General features: G+C 42.7%; 1 protein-coding gene across 1 annotated transcript in view; it reads right to left on the reverse strand.

Annotated features, from left to right (window-relative positions):
- Nucleotides 1-217: 217 nt before the first annotated feature.
- The window catches only part of ext1.L (exostosin glycosyltransferase 1 L homeolog), a gene marked incomplete at its 5' end in the record, with an annotated part of 34219 nt that continues 18184 nt past the window's right edge, over nt 218-16252 (reverse strand). The window contains 5 exon segments of the mRNA NM_001088611.1: nt 218-676; nt 4334-4505; nt 6106-6266; nt 12557-12646; nt 14236-14331. Of these exon segments, the coding sequence (NP_001082080.1) occupies nt 491-676; nt 4334-4505; nt 6106-6266; nt 12557-12646; nt 14236-14331 (705 nt within the window).

A 16252-nucleotide genomic window follows, 5' to 3' on the forward strand; every position in this document is an offset into this window, starting at 1 on the left:
GGAGCCCAAGGGAGACTTCCCACAATCCCATAAATCTAAACTTACAACAGACACAACTGTCCCAGAAAGGCCCCACGTCACTATACACATATGAAGCAACACCCAACAAAACAAAGCCGAGCCTCTGATTGGCCAGCGCCAACGTACATTAGCCAGTTGTATCGACCGCCCATCCTCCCGACCGACCCGCAGTAGCCAATAAGCACACAGTCGCGTTAAAGAAAGAACTCTGATTTTAATAGTTTTTTGTTCATTAAAAAAGTGTAACCTGCATAGCAATCGTTTCAAAAATAATTATTTAATTAAACTGTACAGTCTAGTGTCGAGACGGCCGAGCTCAGGGGGGAGGAGTCCAGTGAGGCCACAGTCTCCGATTGCAGTTGATCCTGCGCAATGTCTTTGTACAGCAACTGTCGGTTTTGCCTATGGATATGCACTGGGCACGGGGGAGGGGGGGTACTCAGTCCGGGGGTGGGGGCTCAGCCGTGTCTCAAAGTCTCTCGATGTCTCGATATTTTTTCCTTAGGATGGAGACCTGATCTTTGAAGAGGACAGGGTCAAGTCTCATCTGTGAGTGAAGGAGCGGCATGTAACCAAACCAGCTGGCAAACGTGTTCATACAGGTCTGTCTCTGGGCAAAGTGGTCGGGGTCGGCCCATCGGGAAGCTCTGGAGGTCTGCGGGGGAGAAAGGAGAGAAGTGAATGCGCAGGAATATCACAGAGACCCCATTTGGTGGAAGATTTATTAAAGGACCAATAACATCAAATTTTTACAAAAAAAGATTTGTTGGTATACAACGAAAAAACCCCACAAAGACAAATTCAACTTTGAAATCGCAAAGTCTTTATTAAGAAATAACTTACCGAAACACCTCTTCAAAAAACGGTCGGGTGATCCATCGTACGGCGCTCGATTTCTCCTCCCTGCCTTCCTTATAGGAGATAGCCAGGGAGGAGAAATTGAACGCCGCGCGATGGATCGTCGCCCTGTCGCCTTTTCTGAAGAGGAGCGCAATCATAGAGTTTCGGAAATTGATTTCTTAATAAAGATTTCAAAGTTTTCATTTTTCGTTGTATATGAATAAATTATTTTTTTTTAAAAAAATTCATGTTACTGGTCCTTTTCGAAGGGAAAATTTACATTCTAAAAATATTATTTTGGTCAAAACTCTCAAATTCAAATTGTAAATTATCCAAACTCGATTCGAGTCTTTATTCAAATTTCGAGATTTATCATACTCTGGTCCTTTAGGAAATTGAATTCAACTATTCGCCACCTTAAACCGGTCGAAATTGCTGTATAAGGTCCAGGGAACAATTTGGTGATGTTTGCAGCCTTCCTGACACACAAGTTTGTTTTTTTAATTCATTTTGAGTTTTTCTAATTTGAATTGAATTCGATTCGAGTTTCCAGGTTGATTCAATTCGTCAGAGCTGAGAAAATTCAATTTTATTAATACATTTTGATTGCTAGAATTTTGAGTTTATGGGAGTTTTAAAAAAAAAAAAAAAACTTGCATGAATTCGAAATACGACCCTTGATAAATGTGCCTCCCCATGAGCAAGGCGAATCTGACTCCACCAATCAATAACCCGGGGTTAAATATCATATGAAATGATACAGGTCCAGAACTCAATGACGTCACAAGTGTTCTCCGTGGATCAAGTGACAGAATTAAGGGAACAATAACTCTAGAATTGCACTTACTGACATATTAAAGGGCAAATAGTAACATACATTGATTTCCATGTCAATATTTCCTTATCATGATAAAAGAGAAGGTATAGGATCTGGTGTACGAGGCCTCCCCACTGGCAACTCAACCTGTCTTGGTCAATTCATACTAAATTGTGAATCATGTGAAGGATGCAGGAGCCTGATGGAAAAACTCTTCCTATGGAAACATCCATACAGGACATTTATAATCACACTGTATCTATCTCTATCTAGTCTACAAATTCTCCCCAAATGTCCTCTTCTCCCCTAATGTCCTCTTCTCCCCTAATGTCCTCTTCTCCCCTAATGTCCTCTTCTCCCCTAATGTCCTCTTCTCCCCTAATGTCCTCTTCTCCCCTAATGTCCTCTTCTCCCCTAATGTCCTCTTCTCCCCTAATGTCCTCTTCTCCCCTAATGTCCTCTTCTTCCCTAAACACCATTCACTAAAGATCTGCTCATCTGATGTGATGTTTGCTGGATTGGTCTGACCCAATAATTTGGCTCCGGGACAAATTATAGGGTCTATTTGGGAGAGGAGCACTTCCACCTGCTGATGCCGTCCTTACAGGTGGAACTTCCTAACCAGCCACATTAACCAAGATCCCCAACGCAGATGATACATAATAGAGCCAACCTTCTGTATAGATATAATATAGTAGAGATATAACGCCCACACTAACAAGGGAAAGGGTGGGACCATGAGCAGAGGAGCAGGGAAATAAATAGGGAAGGATCAGGGAGAAGATCCCATGATGGAAGTGGCAATTTGGGGCGGAATGGGGTCAGAACGACAGCTAATTACAATTTATTGGAAAATACATTTCTGGCAAATTTCTTATCCGGGCCTTGGCTGGTGTTTTACTGGGCAGGTGGCAAACCTATGATTAAGTGCACTGGGAGGCATGAAACGCGTAGGGCCAATGGAGATACTGTTCCTTTTTTAATGAATCTACAATAAACATAATATTTTAATACCGATCTGTAATTGTTGCTTGGGCGCACCCCTCCTGAACCGCTAAACTTTCACTGCCTAATTCGTTCTGCCTCACCGACACCGCGCCGTTGAATTTTGCCCCTTTACTGACTTTGCGGCCGCCATGTTTGCTGTGTGCGCATCACGTCCTGCGTCTCCCTCTGTGAAGTGCGCAACGATGACGTTGCCTTGTACCACCTGACCCGATTATCACCGCTCACATGGGGGAAGTAAAGGATCTTGTACGCAGGGCTTACAACATTTCTACTGCGCATGCGCAGCCCCTATTAGAGCCGACTTGGATAGCGAGAACAATATTATATGCACCTTGCAAAATACGATTTTGGATTAAAGCTACAGGGAAAAACATATAGAGGAACTATTCCTGGAAGTATGACTTTTTGGGCAATAACTTTATTTGTAATTTACCTTTCCTTCTCCTTTAAAGAAGACTATTACACTGTGAAATGCACATTTTTAATTATTATTTGTGCAAATTGTTTTGCTCTTTGCAACTTTTATTACATTCCCCCAAAAGTGAGGATCTGTTATCTGGAAACTTGTTATCCAGAAAGCACCGAATTACGGGAAGCCTGGCTGCCATAGTCTTTATTTTATTGAAATAATTGTAATTTTTTTAAATGACTCTGCAATAATAAAACAGTATCTTGTACAAATTAGGGATGCACCGAATCCAAGATTCGGTTCGGGATTCGGCCAGGAACAGGCCTTTTTCAGCAGGATTCGCCGAATCCTTCTGTCTGGCCGAACCAAATTTGCATATGTAAATTAGGGGCGGAGAGGGAAATCACAAAACAAGGAAGTAATAAATGTTTTTCTCTGCCCACACCTAATTGGCATATGCAAATTGGATTCGTCTAATCCTTCGTAAAGGATTTTGGGGTTCGGCCGAATCCAAAATAGAGAATTCGGTGCATCCCTAGTACAAATACAGGTTTGGGATACGTTATCCGGAAACCAGTTATCCAGAAATCTCCGAATTACAGAAAGGCCGTCTCCCATAGACTCCATTTTATCCAAATAATCCACATTTATTAAAGTGCGAATTTCACATTCATGTGAGTTTTTTTTTTTTTTTTTTAAAACTCTATTAAATTCAAATTTACTTGAAATTCGAATGGGGTGTTATTTATTAAAGAAAAATCGAATATCCCGACCAGAAAACTCAAATCGAGTTTAATCAAATGCGATTGAAATTCGATTTAAGTTTTTTCTACAAAAAAATCTTGAATATTTAGGAAGGTCACTAACATGCTCAAATTGGTCCCCAGACCTCTCCCATTGGTTTATACATGTTTTAGGTGGCGAATAGTTCTTAAAGGGCCAGAGCGTGACAAATCTTGAAATGCAAAATGTAAACCCGAATCCAGTTTGGATAATTCACAATTCAAATTTGAGAGTTTTGATCGTGAAAAAATTTGAATTTTCAGTTCTACCCTTTGATAAATCAGAACTTTTATGGGCAGATTTATTAAGGGTAGAACTGAAAATTCTAATTTTAAATCAGAATTTTAAAGTTCTGATTTGTCAAATCTCAGCTGACAGTTAGTCCCCTTACACAGGACCAGAGCTGACATTTGTACCAGGGACATGACAGATAAGGTCTAACTGGCGGCACGTACCTGGCCCATCATGGTCTCTTTATACTGCTTTTTCTGGGTCACTTTGATTGGAGGAAGCTTTGTCACCGCAGACACCAGGAAGTTCATGAGGATATCTTCACAATTGGCTAATTGGTCAACCATATTTTTCAGACTGGCAGGCAAGTAATTTGTGTAAAGGTAGTGATAGTACCTGCAGAGCATAATGAATTCCGTGTCACAAACGATTACAATCCTAGTAAATGCCCAAGTCTCTAGCAGTTTCCCCAATTAATAACTAAAGTGTCGAGGAGCAGCCTCTTTCTCTCCATTTATGGGAGCTGACATAGCGCTTGCAAAGGGACAAAGAATACTCATCTGATTTAGCAAGAGCACAATACAAAATATACACAGATTTTAATTGACTGTTGCCTTCTGTTGAGGAATTTTTCATACTGAACCATAAGGTGTAGCAGGTCTAGCCCAGTTGTTAGTTGAGCTTAAAAGAACAGTAACACCAAAAAAATGTAAGTATTTTAAAGTAATAAAAATATAATGCAGTGTTGTCCTGCACTGGTAAAACTGATGTTTGCTTCAGAAACACTACTATAGTTCATATAAACAAGCTGCTGTGTAGCAATGGCGGAAATTAAAAAGAGACTATATGCACAGGTTAAATAGTGGATAACCGATAACACCATTATGTTCTACAGAGCTTATCTACTGTGTAACCTGAGCCTTTTCACCTTTCAATGGCTGCCCCCATTGCTACACAGCAGCTTGTTTATATAAACTATAGTACATTTTCTAAACACAGCAGATTTACCAGTGCAGGGCAACACTGCATTATATTGTTATTACTTTAAAACACTTTCATTTTTTGATGTTACTGGTCCTTTAAGTTCTCCTTTAACGCCAGTGACTGGGCCTCCCTTGGCACACGTGTTAGTGGGTGCCATTTTGCCTCCCTTTCAGTCCACTGCAGCGTTTAAAGTAGCAACCGTCTATAAATAACATTTTCTATTTCATAAAAAGGTGACCTTTACGGTACTTTGTTATTTCTTTCTCCCAGTTAAAGGCCATTTTTAAGATGTTTTTAGAAAGCAGAGGAAAGGCGAGCGTGTGTAGGGGGGGGGAGTTTTATTCCATCTCAGACATCAGTAGAAGTCTGACAGTGAGTAAAGAAACTGTCACTTGTCAATTGGATCTGCTTGGATTTATTTTAAAGCTCTAGCCTTGGGGATCTCGTGTGCTCAGGGTGAAGCTTACATGGCAAAAACGGAGCCATTAAAGGAGAAACAAACCTCTTATTAAAAAAATAAACACCACACCACACCACAAAGACACCCCCCCCTCCAAGCCTAGCTGCTACTCCGGGCAAATGCCCCTAACTTTTTACTTGCCCCTCGGTGCAGATTCACAGGGATGGGAGTTCACAGCAGCCATCTTCTGGGTCTTCGGTAATCTGAGAATGAGACCAGCGGAGCGGCACATGCGCAGTTGGAGAAATTTCCTGGTTTGCGACAAACGCGCATGCGACGAAATGGACGGAAATTGCCGAAGCGACGGAAGAAAAAAAGAAGACCCGGAAGACGGCTGTGTGGACCTCCGATGCCTGACTGCACCGAGGGATAAGTAAAAAGTGAGGGGCATTTGCCCTTGGTAGCAGCTAGGCTGGGGGGGGGGGGGAGAAGAAGGAAGGGAGGGTTTTTTTTTAAATAAGGGGTTTGTTTCTCCTTTAATATTTAATAGTGAATTACAGGCAGCTTCAGAGGGAAACATCTGCATTCACAGAGGATGGAGAGACGTCTTACTTGTGGTAAATAGCAGCTCCTGTTAGTACCATGGAATAGTCATTTGTCCACTTGGACGTGTACCCCCATCTCTCCTTCGTGCTGTCCCAAAAGTGACTCCGTGCCGGGTACCCCACGATCCTTTCAGGAAAGCTCTGCCAGACAGTAAAGGCAAAATCCACCTGCAAGAAACAGAAGCAAATGATCAGTTTGCATGCGGTCGCCATGGTTACAATTGGCCACAAAAAATCCCATGAATATTTGGTGCATTATCAGATCCACACACAACGAGAGAAGGCCAACTCTCAGACCCTTACACCTCGATATTCCAGCCCGAGACGATATTCACTGTAACGAGGAGCCGGGGGAAGCTCAGAGCAATGTAGCATTAAATGCATATTTATAGCATGCAAAGGAACCCTGAGATTTCCCATAAATACCTCATTTCTATGCGATCACCTTCCCATGCCATGAAGTCTGTTTATTAAGGTTATTCCTCCGGAACTACAGGAGGGCTTTTAACTCTCTATTTAAAGATGGTGGATCATATGCCGGACTAACCCCCTATGGGTCCTTCACTTAAAACCACAGATGACATCCATCTGCTTGAAACGATGACATTCAACAACTCAAGGGCAAGTGAGTGTTGGACAGGAACATTAAAACTGCACACGCTCCAAAAATCATAATAAATATGTGAGTGCTGGCGAGCAATGGGCTCCTGGACTTACTGGCTGGACCTCATTTTTTCATCCAATGGCAGAAGAGTCTCATCAAGCACTATGGGGGATACTTTTGTGCACCTTAGGGGGCAGCTTAACTAGAACCTGGACAGAACACAGGGGCACAATTATATTTTGTAACTCTCTATTTTGGACCAAATCTGCATCTCTGTTGCCTACAAGAGAACCCCAGGGTTACGGATGGCCACTCCTTGGCATGAAATCAACAGCCAAAATGGAGAAGGATGGAATCACCCCTCTAGTACCTATAGGTACAATAGGGTCATCCATAGGTTAAAGGAAAACTATACCCCTCAAATAATATAAAAAATATTGCATAAAACAGCTCATATGTAAAACCCTGCTTCATGTAAATAAACCATTTTCATAATAATATACTTTTTTAGTAGTATGTGCCATTGCGTAATCATAGATAGTAAATTGGCATTTTAAACTAATAAGGACCGCCCCCTGGGATCGTATGATTCACTGTGCACACAAACAAACCAAACATGTTAGGTCACATAGAGCTGCAGTATTTCTGGTCAGGTGATCTCTGAGGCAGCACACAGACCATCACAAAATGGTGGCTCAAGGCAAGAGATGTAAAAGGGCAAGATTTACTTAAATATATAGACCAGTTTGATGATATTCTTTAATGTGCCACTTCATTTGATATAAGTATTCATTTTGGGGGTTAAGATTTCCTTTAACTGACCGTTTAGTTACAGCTCACCCCCAGGTATGGTCAGATTTAATTGGGCAATTAAGGATACTAATAAAAAGGAAAGGAACAGCCATACCCTATGGTTCATTCTAGAGTCATGGAGGTGAACATGTATAAAAGAAATGTATACAAGATCATAAATATATCCATATTTTATACAGCATAGGTATAGAATCTATTATCCAGAAACCTGTCACCAAGAAAGCTCTGAATTACTGAAAGGCCATCTCCCATAGACTCCATTTGAACCAAATAATTCAAACTTTTAAAACTGATTTCCTTTTTCTCTGTAAAAATAAAACAGTCGCTTGTACTTGATCCCAACTAAGATATAATTAATCCTTATTGGAAGCAAAACCAGCCCATTGGGTTTATTTTTGTAATATGTAAACTATTTTCTACTAGACTTAAGGTATGAAGATACAAATTACGGAAAGATTCCTTATCAGGAAAACCCCAGGTCCTGAGCATTCTGGATAACAGGTCCCATATCTATATTCTAAATTTCTTTTTAGGAGTGCAACAGTGATCATGATAATGTCCCTATAATGGTGAGAGCTTCAAGCTATGTTCAAACATGAATGGCTGCTCTCCTATTTAATGGAATGGAGTGCAGTCAATAAATAAAACCCAAAAGCAGGTTGCTGTGACAGGACTGAACAAGGGCAGTGCATGTAGTAACGCAGCAGCTGCTCAGTAAGTGCCTGGGCTTCTCGCTTTGCCCTTCATCTCACTTCCCAAAAGAGCACGGGGGATTAAGCAGCTCAGAGATGGACATCTGCTCACCCTTCAGCTCTATGTGAAGTGGCAGATATTATACAGTGTTGTGTGGCCCAAGATGACTCATTATTATCATTATCTGTTCTTGGAGTTCATCTGCATATCAGTTTATAGATCACTCATGTGAAAAAACAGCCATTCTATGGCAGTGGTTATTTGGCAAAGGTGCCCATACAAGGAGAGATCCACTCGTTTGGCAATGTTGCCAAATGAGCGGATCGATCCCAGGTATGTCCACCTTGAGGTGGGAGATATTGGGCTCATCCAATCCTGGGCACTAGGGCCCAACGATCAGATAACGATGTGTGAACGGGCAGTCGGATCGAACAGATGCGGTCCGCGATCCGACGGGATTTTTAGTCCTGTCCGATCAACATCTGGCTGACTTTCAAGCAGATATTGATCAGGGAAACCCATCGGAGGGCCCCATACTTTTATTGGCCCGTGTATGGCCACCTTAAGTGATATACATTTATATCAGCTATTCCTTAAGATGGCCATAGACGTAGAGATCCTCTCCCCCCAATATGCCCACATTGAAGTGGGTGATCCCTAGGGCCCAACGATCGGCTCATGTTGCATCTGAAACGGGCGGTCGGATTGCGGGACTGTATAAACGCACAGATACAGCTGCAAAACCGACAGGATTTTTTTACCTGCCCGATCGAGATCTGGCCAACTTTCGCCAGATAATCGGGGAAGGCCGCCGGATGGCCCCGCACACGAGTCAATAAGTTGCCGACTCGGTCTGTCAGCAGCTTTTATTGGACCGTGGATGGGGCCTTTATATCTAGGTGTATTTGGACTGTGCAAACATGGGGTAGGCAGTAGAAGCACCTGCCTAGGGGGCAACTATTTTTGGATTCTAGAAAATAGAATAGAAACATTTCTGTAATTTGGATAAACCCAATAGGCTGGTTTTGCCTCCAATAAGGATTAATTATATCTTCGTTGGGATCAATTACAAGGCACTGTTTTATTATTACAGAGAAAAGGGAAATCATTTTTAAAGATTTGGATTATTTGGATAAAATGGAGTCTATGGGAGGCGGCCTTTCCATAATTCGGAGCTTTCTGGATAACGGGTATTCCATACCTGTATTTGAAAGGCCCATCATTGGGTGACATCAGACTTTTTGAGATCGCTCCAAAGAGGGAAAAAAAAACGAAGTCATGGTCACTCTGGGGGCAGTTAGCACAGCAGGACAGTTACTACAGGTGCCAACAAGGGGTCATAAGTCAAAAAGAATACAGGTATAGGATCCATTATCCATAATGCTCTGGACTTGGGGTTTTCTGGATAACGGATCTTTCCATAATTTGGATCTTCACACCTTAGGTCTACTAGAAAATCATGTATACAATTAAATAAACCCAATAGGCTAGTTTTGCTTCCAATAAGGATTAATGATATCTTAGTTTGGATCTTCACACAGGTATGGGACTGGTTATCCAGAATGAATGGGACGGGGGGTTTTCCGTAAAACAGATCATTCTGTAATTTGGATCTTCATACCTTATGTCTAGTATAAAATCGTGTAAACATTAAATAAACCCAATAGGCTGGTTTTGCTTCCAATAAGGATTAATTATACCTTAGTTGGGATCAAGTACAAGCTACTGTTTTATTATTACAGAGAAAACGGAAATAATTTTTCAAAATTTGGATTATTTAGATAAATTGGAATCTATGGGAGGTTTCTGGATAACGGGTTTCTGTAGAAAGGATCTCATATAGCATATGAACCCAGTGCAAGGAGATGGTTGGCGGGATGGGGTCCCAAACAACTGCACAGCCGTACATACTTTATTGCCGGGCAAACATGAGAAAAACCCAGCGAATTAAATGCTGGGCACCCTTGTGCTTGCTGTCATACATGTAATTAACAGACACGTCTCTGGTTTTCCCTGTGCTGTTCCCTCGTTTCCACTCTTTCCTTCTCTGCTGTAATTATCCCTGCACAATGTGGGCGCCTAAACGTCTTCTCTTCCGTGGGGAATGTTTGATTTGGTGGCGGTTACAGAGAGACGCGGCACTAATTAGCCAAACGACTGTGTGTGTGTGAGGGCAGCTCTTTGAATGACGCCGTGGGAAGCCAATAGCAGGGCCCGCGCCCCTTTTCTCCTTCTTCTGGAAAAGTATATATATATATAAAAAAAAAACGTCCTTATGCAAATGAGCAGGCCAATTAGCAAACAGAAGATGGAAAATTCATGTTCTGCAACTGTTAAAAGCTGAAAGTCTGACAGAGAAATCTGTTGTGGCAGAGCATTTGCATCAAGGTTTAAAGGGGAACTTCATTTTTTCTAAATATTTTGGGTTAATATACTGCTCATTTCACCAGCCTGTTGGGCAAAAAAATTCTCTCTCATCGTTGTTGGGGGGAATAACACAGGGATAGACTCATTATCCCTGATGCTTCCCTCCTGTTATTCCCATAATATTCCATTTTAACATTTCATCTTTGCCACCTTTTTCACGAGTTATCTGGAAACCAGTTATCTGGAAAACTCCAATTTACAGGAAGGCCATCTCCCATAGACTCCATTGTAACCTAATAATTAAAACATTTTTTAAAAACTTTAGGCATGGAGAACAAAATTACTGAAAGACCCTTATCTGAAAAACCCAAGGTCCTGAGAATTCTGGATAAAAGGTCCTATACCTATATAAGAAAGGTTTTCACATAATACTAGAGAGGGCCAAGAATGCCATTTGAACTCTGTTGATCTTCCTGTGTAATGTTGGCCATACACTAAGATCTTTCCCCGATATTACCAACAACGGCAGGCTGCTATCGGGTTAATAGGCCCTAGGGCCAAACGATCGGATTAGAATGATGGCAATGGGCGCCCATGCGGTCCTCAATAGCAGGAAGATTCAAACCTGCCAAATCGATATCTGGACGATTTTAGGCCAGATAACGATCTGCGAGACCCGTCAGAAGCCCCCCATACACGGGCAGATAATAGATTTTAATAGATTTAATGTGTATGGCCATCCTAAGAACCAAATCCTTTTTTTTTCTGACAACGCTTTCTGCTGTGTAAACCTATGCCCTAGAGCCCTATTTCAACTTGAATAGCTGCCCCCTTATCTTAAAGGAAGGTGTCATTGGCTCTACTTGCAACTTCAGCCCTGTGTAAGATAATTATGAGACTTTCTGGCAACAACTTTATTACGTACCTCCCATAGCTCTCCTGCAGTGTTACAATCCCTTAAGTTTCCAGCAGGAGGCACTGTATAGAGGTATACATGGAACAACCTACACTGTTGCCTGTACAGAAAGTGTTGTAGGGACCCATAGGGTTAATGTGAACGTATGGCTTTAAATCCCTACACTTCCTGATCTCCCTAGTTGCTGGGCAGATGCCCATATAGCTAGTTGTAATTTACATATTCCAGTTATTTGTTATGACCACTTGCTGTCACACTTTGGTATAGTGAGTGAGAAGGGGTGGATCTTCCTCTTTGGCTTCTGGTTGCTGATCCAGCTGGGTGTTTCCAGGGAGACTGGGTACAACAAGGCCCAGTAAAGCCACGTGAGCTAGAGAAACCTGAACATTTAAATAGATATAAGTCGGGGAGCAGGGACCCTGTGGATGAGGCTAGTGAGTGGCAGGAATATAATGTTATAGACTCTCTAGGAGAGTGAGACAGTGAGGGAAGAAAGAAAGAGCAGCTTTGTGCTCCATCAAGCAGGCGTAACAGGGAGTAGCTTCCCAGGCTGTAAGATTTGCCTACAGAGAAGGGACATAGGGTGTCAGGCTTTAGGTTCTCCTCCCTGACCCCTCCGCTGGGTGAGATCCAGACCACGTGTGAGATATTTCTGCCTGGAGGTGCTGTATTGCCTTGACTACATCCTCAGGGGATTCATATACAGTTGGCTCTGATGTACAGTCCTAGCCTGTGAATATATTCTGCAAATGCTTGCATATACTGTAAGCAGCCTGTGGATCATTTGTCTATTTTGACAAATAAAATATTCTTTTCTGTTTGACTGCAAGAACCTCCTGGCGCCCTTCAGTTCATACACAGTAGCCTGTGGCAGTTGTAGTTGCTTTTCCGATTTGTCCACTTTGCGAAGGCCCAGCCTTAAGTGTTAGAGTGAAATGTAGCCCATGCTCTAGTATACTAGCTGGTTGTTAACCCTATTGGCCTAAACAGTCCAAAATTGTGTTACAGTGTGAATATAATGATGGTTTAGTCCTATCCCCACAGACAAAGCGGATATAACCCTACCTCTGTGGTTGAAAGCACGGTGTCCTCATCAAGGCTTAGAACAGCGTCTGTCACTATGTTATCGTAAGGTAGGAAACGGCTGCTCATAACCTGCACGGAGAAACACAAGAGTGAGTATTCAAAAAGATTCCGGTGTTTAATGGCTACATTCAGTATACAATGGCTCCTGCCCATATTCCTGGTCCATCCTAAGTGTGGGCTCCCATTGAACCTCTACTTTAGGTGGCAGTGCAGCGCAGCTGGCAGTTGCTGAACAGGGAAAGGCATGAATATGCCGAAATGCGCAAGCGGTGGGAGGAATAAAGACACAAATCAACAACATCTATCGATGAATATTAACAAGGCAGCGTTGGATTCCAAGTCTCAGCTGTCAGAATCTTTTCCACCAAAATGCCTGCGTGTGTTTGATGATGTCTGGCACTGAGCGGAGGAGATGCCGGGGAGAGGCTGCGGCACATGCCTGGGTGCACTCAACATACTTGTTTGTTCATACGACAGCAGCAAGGTCACTGATCACACAAGGGGAGAAGGCGGCCTGTTTTTCTTTCTTTTTAAGAAACTTAAAGGGATACTATAAAGGGCATACTTTTTTTCCCCAAAAAAAAAGTGCTGCTCCAGCAGAATTCTGCACTGAAATCAATTTCTCAAAAGGGCAAACAGTTTTTTTATATTTAATTTTGAAATCTGACATGGGGCTAGACATATTGTCAATTTCCAGCTGCCCCAAGTCATGTGACTTGTGCTCTGATAAACCAGTCACTCTTTACTGCTGTACTGCAACTTCTCTCTCCCCCCGGCAGCCTAACAACAGAACAATAGGAAGGTAACCAGATAACTGATCCCTAAGGGCAGGGACACACGCTCAGATTTGGGGAGATTTAGTCGCTCAGCGATAAATTACCTTTTGTTCGGGCGAATATTCTCCCTGAACTGCCTCCAGTCGGCTAGAATGTGAATCGATGGTGGGATGGCACTCGGAGAGATTTATTTTCAGAAGTGGCCTAAGTTTCCTCGTGAGGCAACTTCGGAAAACGAAGCGCACGACAGCCATCCGGCAAAGATTTACATTCTAGCCGGCTGCAGGCAGTTTGGGGAGATTAGTCGTCCCGAACAAGAGGTAATTTATATCTGGGCGACTAAATCTCCCCTAATCTGAGCATGTGTCTCTACCATAACACAAGTTAACAGCTGCCTGGTAGATCTAAGAACTTAATAGTAAAATCCAGGTCCCACTGAGACACATTCAGTTACATTGAGTATGAGAAACAACAGCCTGTCAGAAAGCAGTTCCATCCTAAAGTGCTGGCTCTTTCGGAAAGCACATCACAAGGCAAAATGACCTGAGATGCACCTACACACCAATATTACAACTAAAAAAAACTACACTTGTTGGTTGAGGAATGAAGTTTTTATATTGTAGAGTGAATTATTTGCAGTGTAAACAGTGTAATTTAGAAATAAAAACCACATCACAAAAATCATGACAGAATCCCTTTAAAAGGACAAACTTCATTGGAAATTTGGAACCTTTCGAGTTGCTGCTGAGCTGTCTCTGCACAGCGCAACTCTGTTCCTTCTCTTAAAGGGGAAACTCGCATTAAAATAAACTTCTACTATGATGTAGTCATTATAGTTCATGGGAAAAAAAATAAATAAATAGCGGGATCACTTGTTCTTACCTTGCTTTCTCCTTCAATGACAATAACAGGCACAGTAGTGGCAGGCCATCTGTGTTTGGCAGGGAGTGGCTTGTCACAGTTCCACAAGACTATAATCTGGGGGTGTAATAATATATATATATACGCATAAATAACACAAACAAAGACTCAGGACATCAGCTTGATTCCCGCGGCAGGAGTTAGACAGCTGGTTTCCTTTTGTGCAGTTAATAACTTCTAATTAACTTTAGGTAAAGAAAAGAAACAGTAAATGTTTACTGAACCAGCTGGCCATAATTACAAAAAAATAAAGACCTCTTCAAAAAATTGTCTAGAGAACAGCATTTTGTGTGTGTAGTAGCACTGCTACTAGAGCCTCCATACCACAGCCCCTTCCCAGAGACTACTATCCCAGTGTTACTATAGGCACTATCTCTCCCTACTATACCTGCTATCCCACAGCCACACTCCCTTCCCAGAGACTACTATCCCACTGTTACTATAGGCACCATCTCTCCCTACTATACCTGCTATCCCACAGTCACACTCCCTTCCCAGAGACTATTACCCACTGTTACTATAGGCACCATCTCTCCCTACTAAACCTGCTATCCAACAGTCACACTCCCTTCCCAGAGACTATTATCCACTGTTACTATAGGCACCATCTCTCTCTACTATACCTGCTATCCCACAGTCACACTCCCTTCCCAGAGACTATTATCCCACTGTTACTATAGGCACCATCTCTCCCTACTATACCTGCTATCCCACAGTCACACTCCCTTCCCAGAGACCATTATCCACTGTTACTATAGACACCATCTCTCCCTACTATACCTTCTATCCCACAGTCACACTCCCTTCCCAGAGACTACTATCCCACTGTTACTATAGGCACCATCTCTCCCTACTATACCTGCTATCCCACAGTCACACTCTCTTCCCAGAGACTACTATCCCACTGTTACTATAGGCACCATCTCTCCCTACTATACCTGCTATCCCACAGCCACACTCCCTTCCCAGAGACTACTATCCCACTGTTACTATAGGCACCATCTCTCCCTACTATACCTGCTATCCCACAGTCACACTCCCTTCCCAGAGACTATTACCCACTGTTACTATAGGCACCATCTCTCCCTACTAAACCTGCTATCCAACAGTCACACTCCCTTCCCAGAGACTATTATCCACTGTTACTATAGGCACCATCTCTCTCTACTATACCTGCTATCCCACAGTCACACTCCCTTCCCAGAGACTATTATCCCACTGTTACTATAGGCACCATCTCTCCCTACTATACCTGCTATCCCACAGTCACACTCCCTTCCCAGAGACCATTATCCACTGTTACTATAGACACCATCTCTCCCTACTATACCTTCTATCCCACAGTCACACTCCCTTCCCAGAGACTACTATCCCACTGTTACTATAGGCACCATCTCTCCCTACTATACCTGCTATCCCACAGTCACACTCTCTTCCCAGAGACTACTATCCCACTGTTACTATAGGCACCATCTCTCCCTACTATACCTGCTATCCCACAGTCACACTCCCTTCCCAGAGACTATTACCCACTGTTACTATAGGCACCATCTCTCCCTACTATACCTGCTATCCCACAGTCACACTCCCTTCCCAGAGACTATTATCCACTGTTACTATAGACACCATCTCTCCCTACTATACCTGCTATCCCACAGCCACACTCCCTTCCCAGAGACTATTATCCATTGTTACTATAGACACCATCTCTCCCTACTATACCTGCTATCCCACAGTCACACTCCCTTCCCAGAGACTATTATCCCACGGTTACTATAGACACCATCTCTCCCTACTATACCTGCTATCCCACAGTCACACTCCCTTCCCAGAGACTATTATCCACTGTTACTATAGGCACCATCTCTCCCTACTATACCTGCTATCCCACAGTCACACTCCCTTCCCAGAGACTATTATCCACTGTTACTATAGGCACCATCTCTCCCTACTATACCTGCTATCCACAGTCACACTC

This window comes from Xenopus laevis, chromosome 6L (genome assembly GCF_017654675.1).
Source record: "Xenopus laevis strain J_2021 chromosome 6L, Xenopus_laevis_v10.1, whole genome shotgun sequence".
NCBI classification, from domain to species: Eukaryota; Metazoa; Chordata; class Amphibia; order Anura; family Pipidae; genus Xenopus; species Xenopus laevis.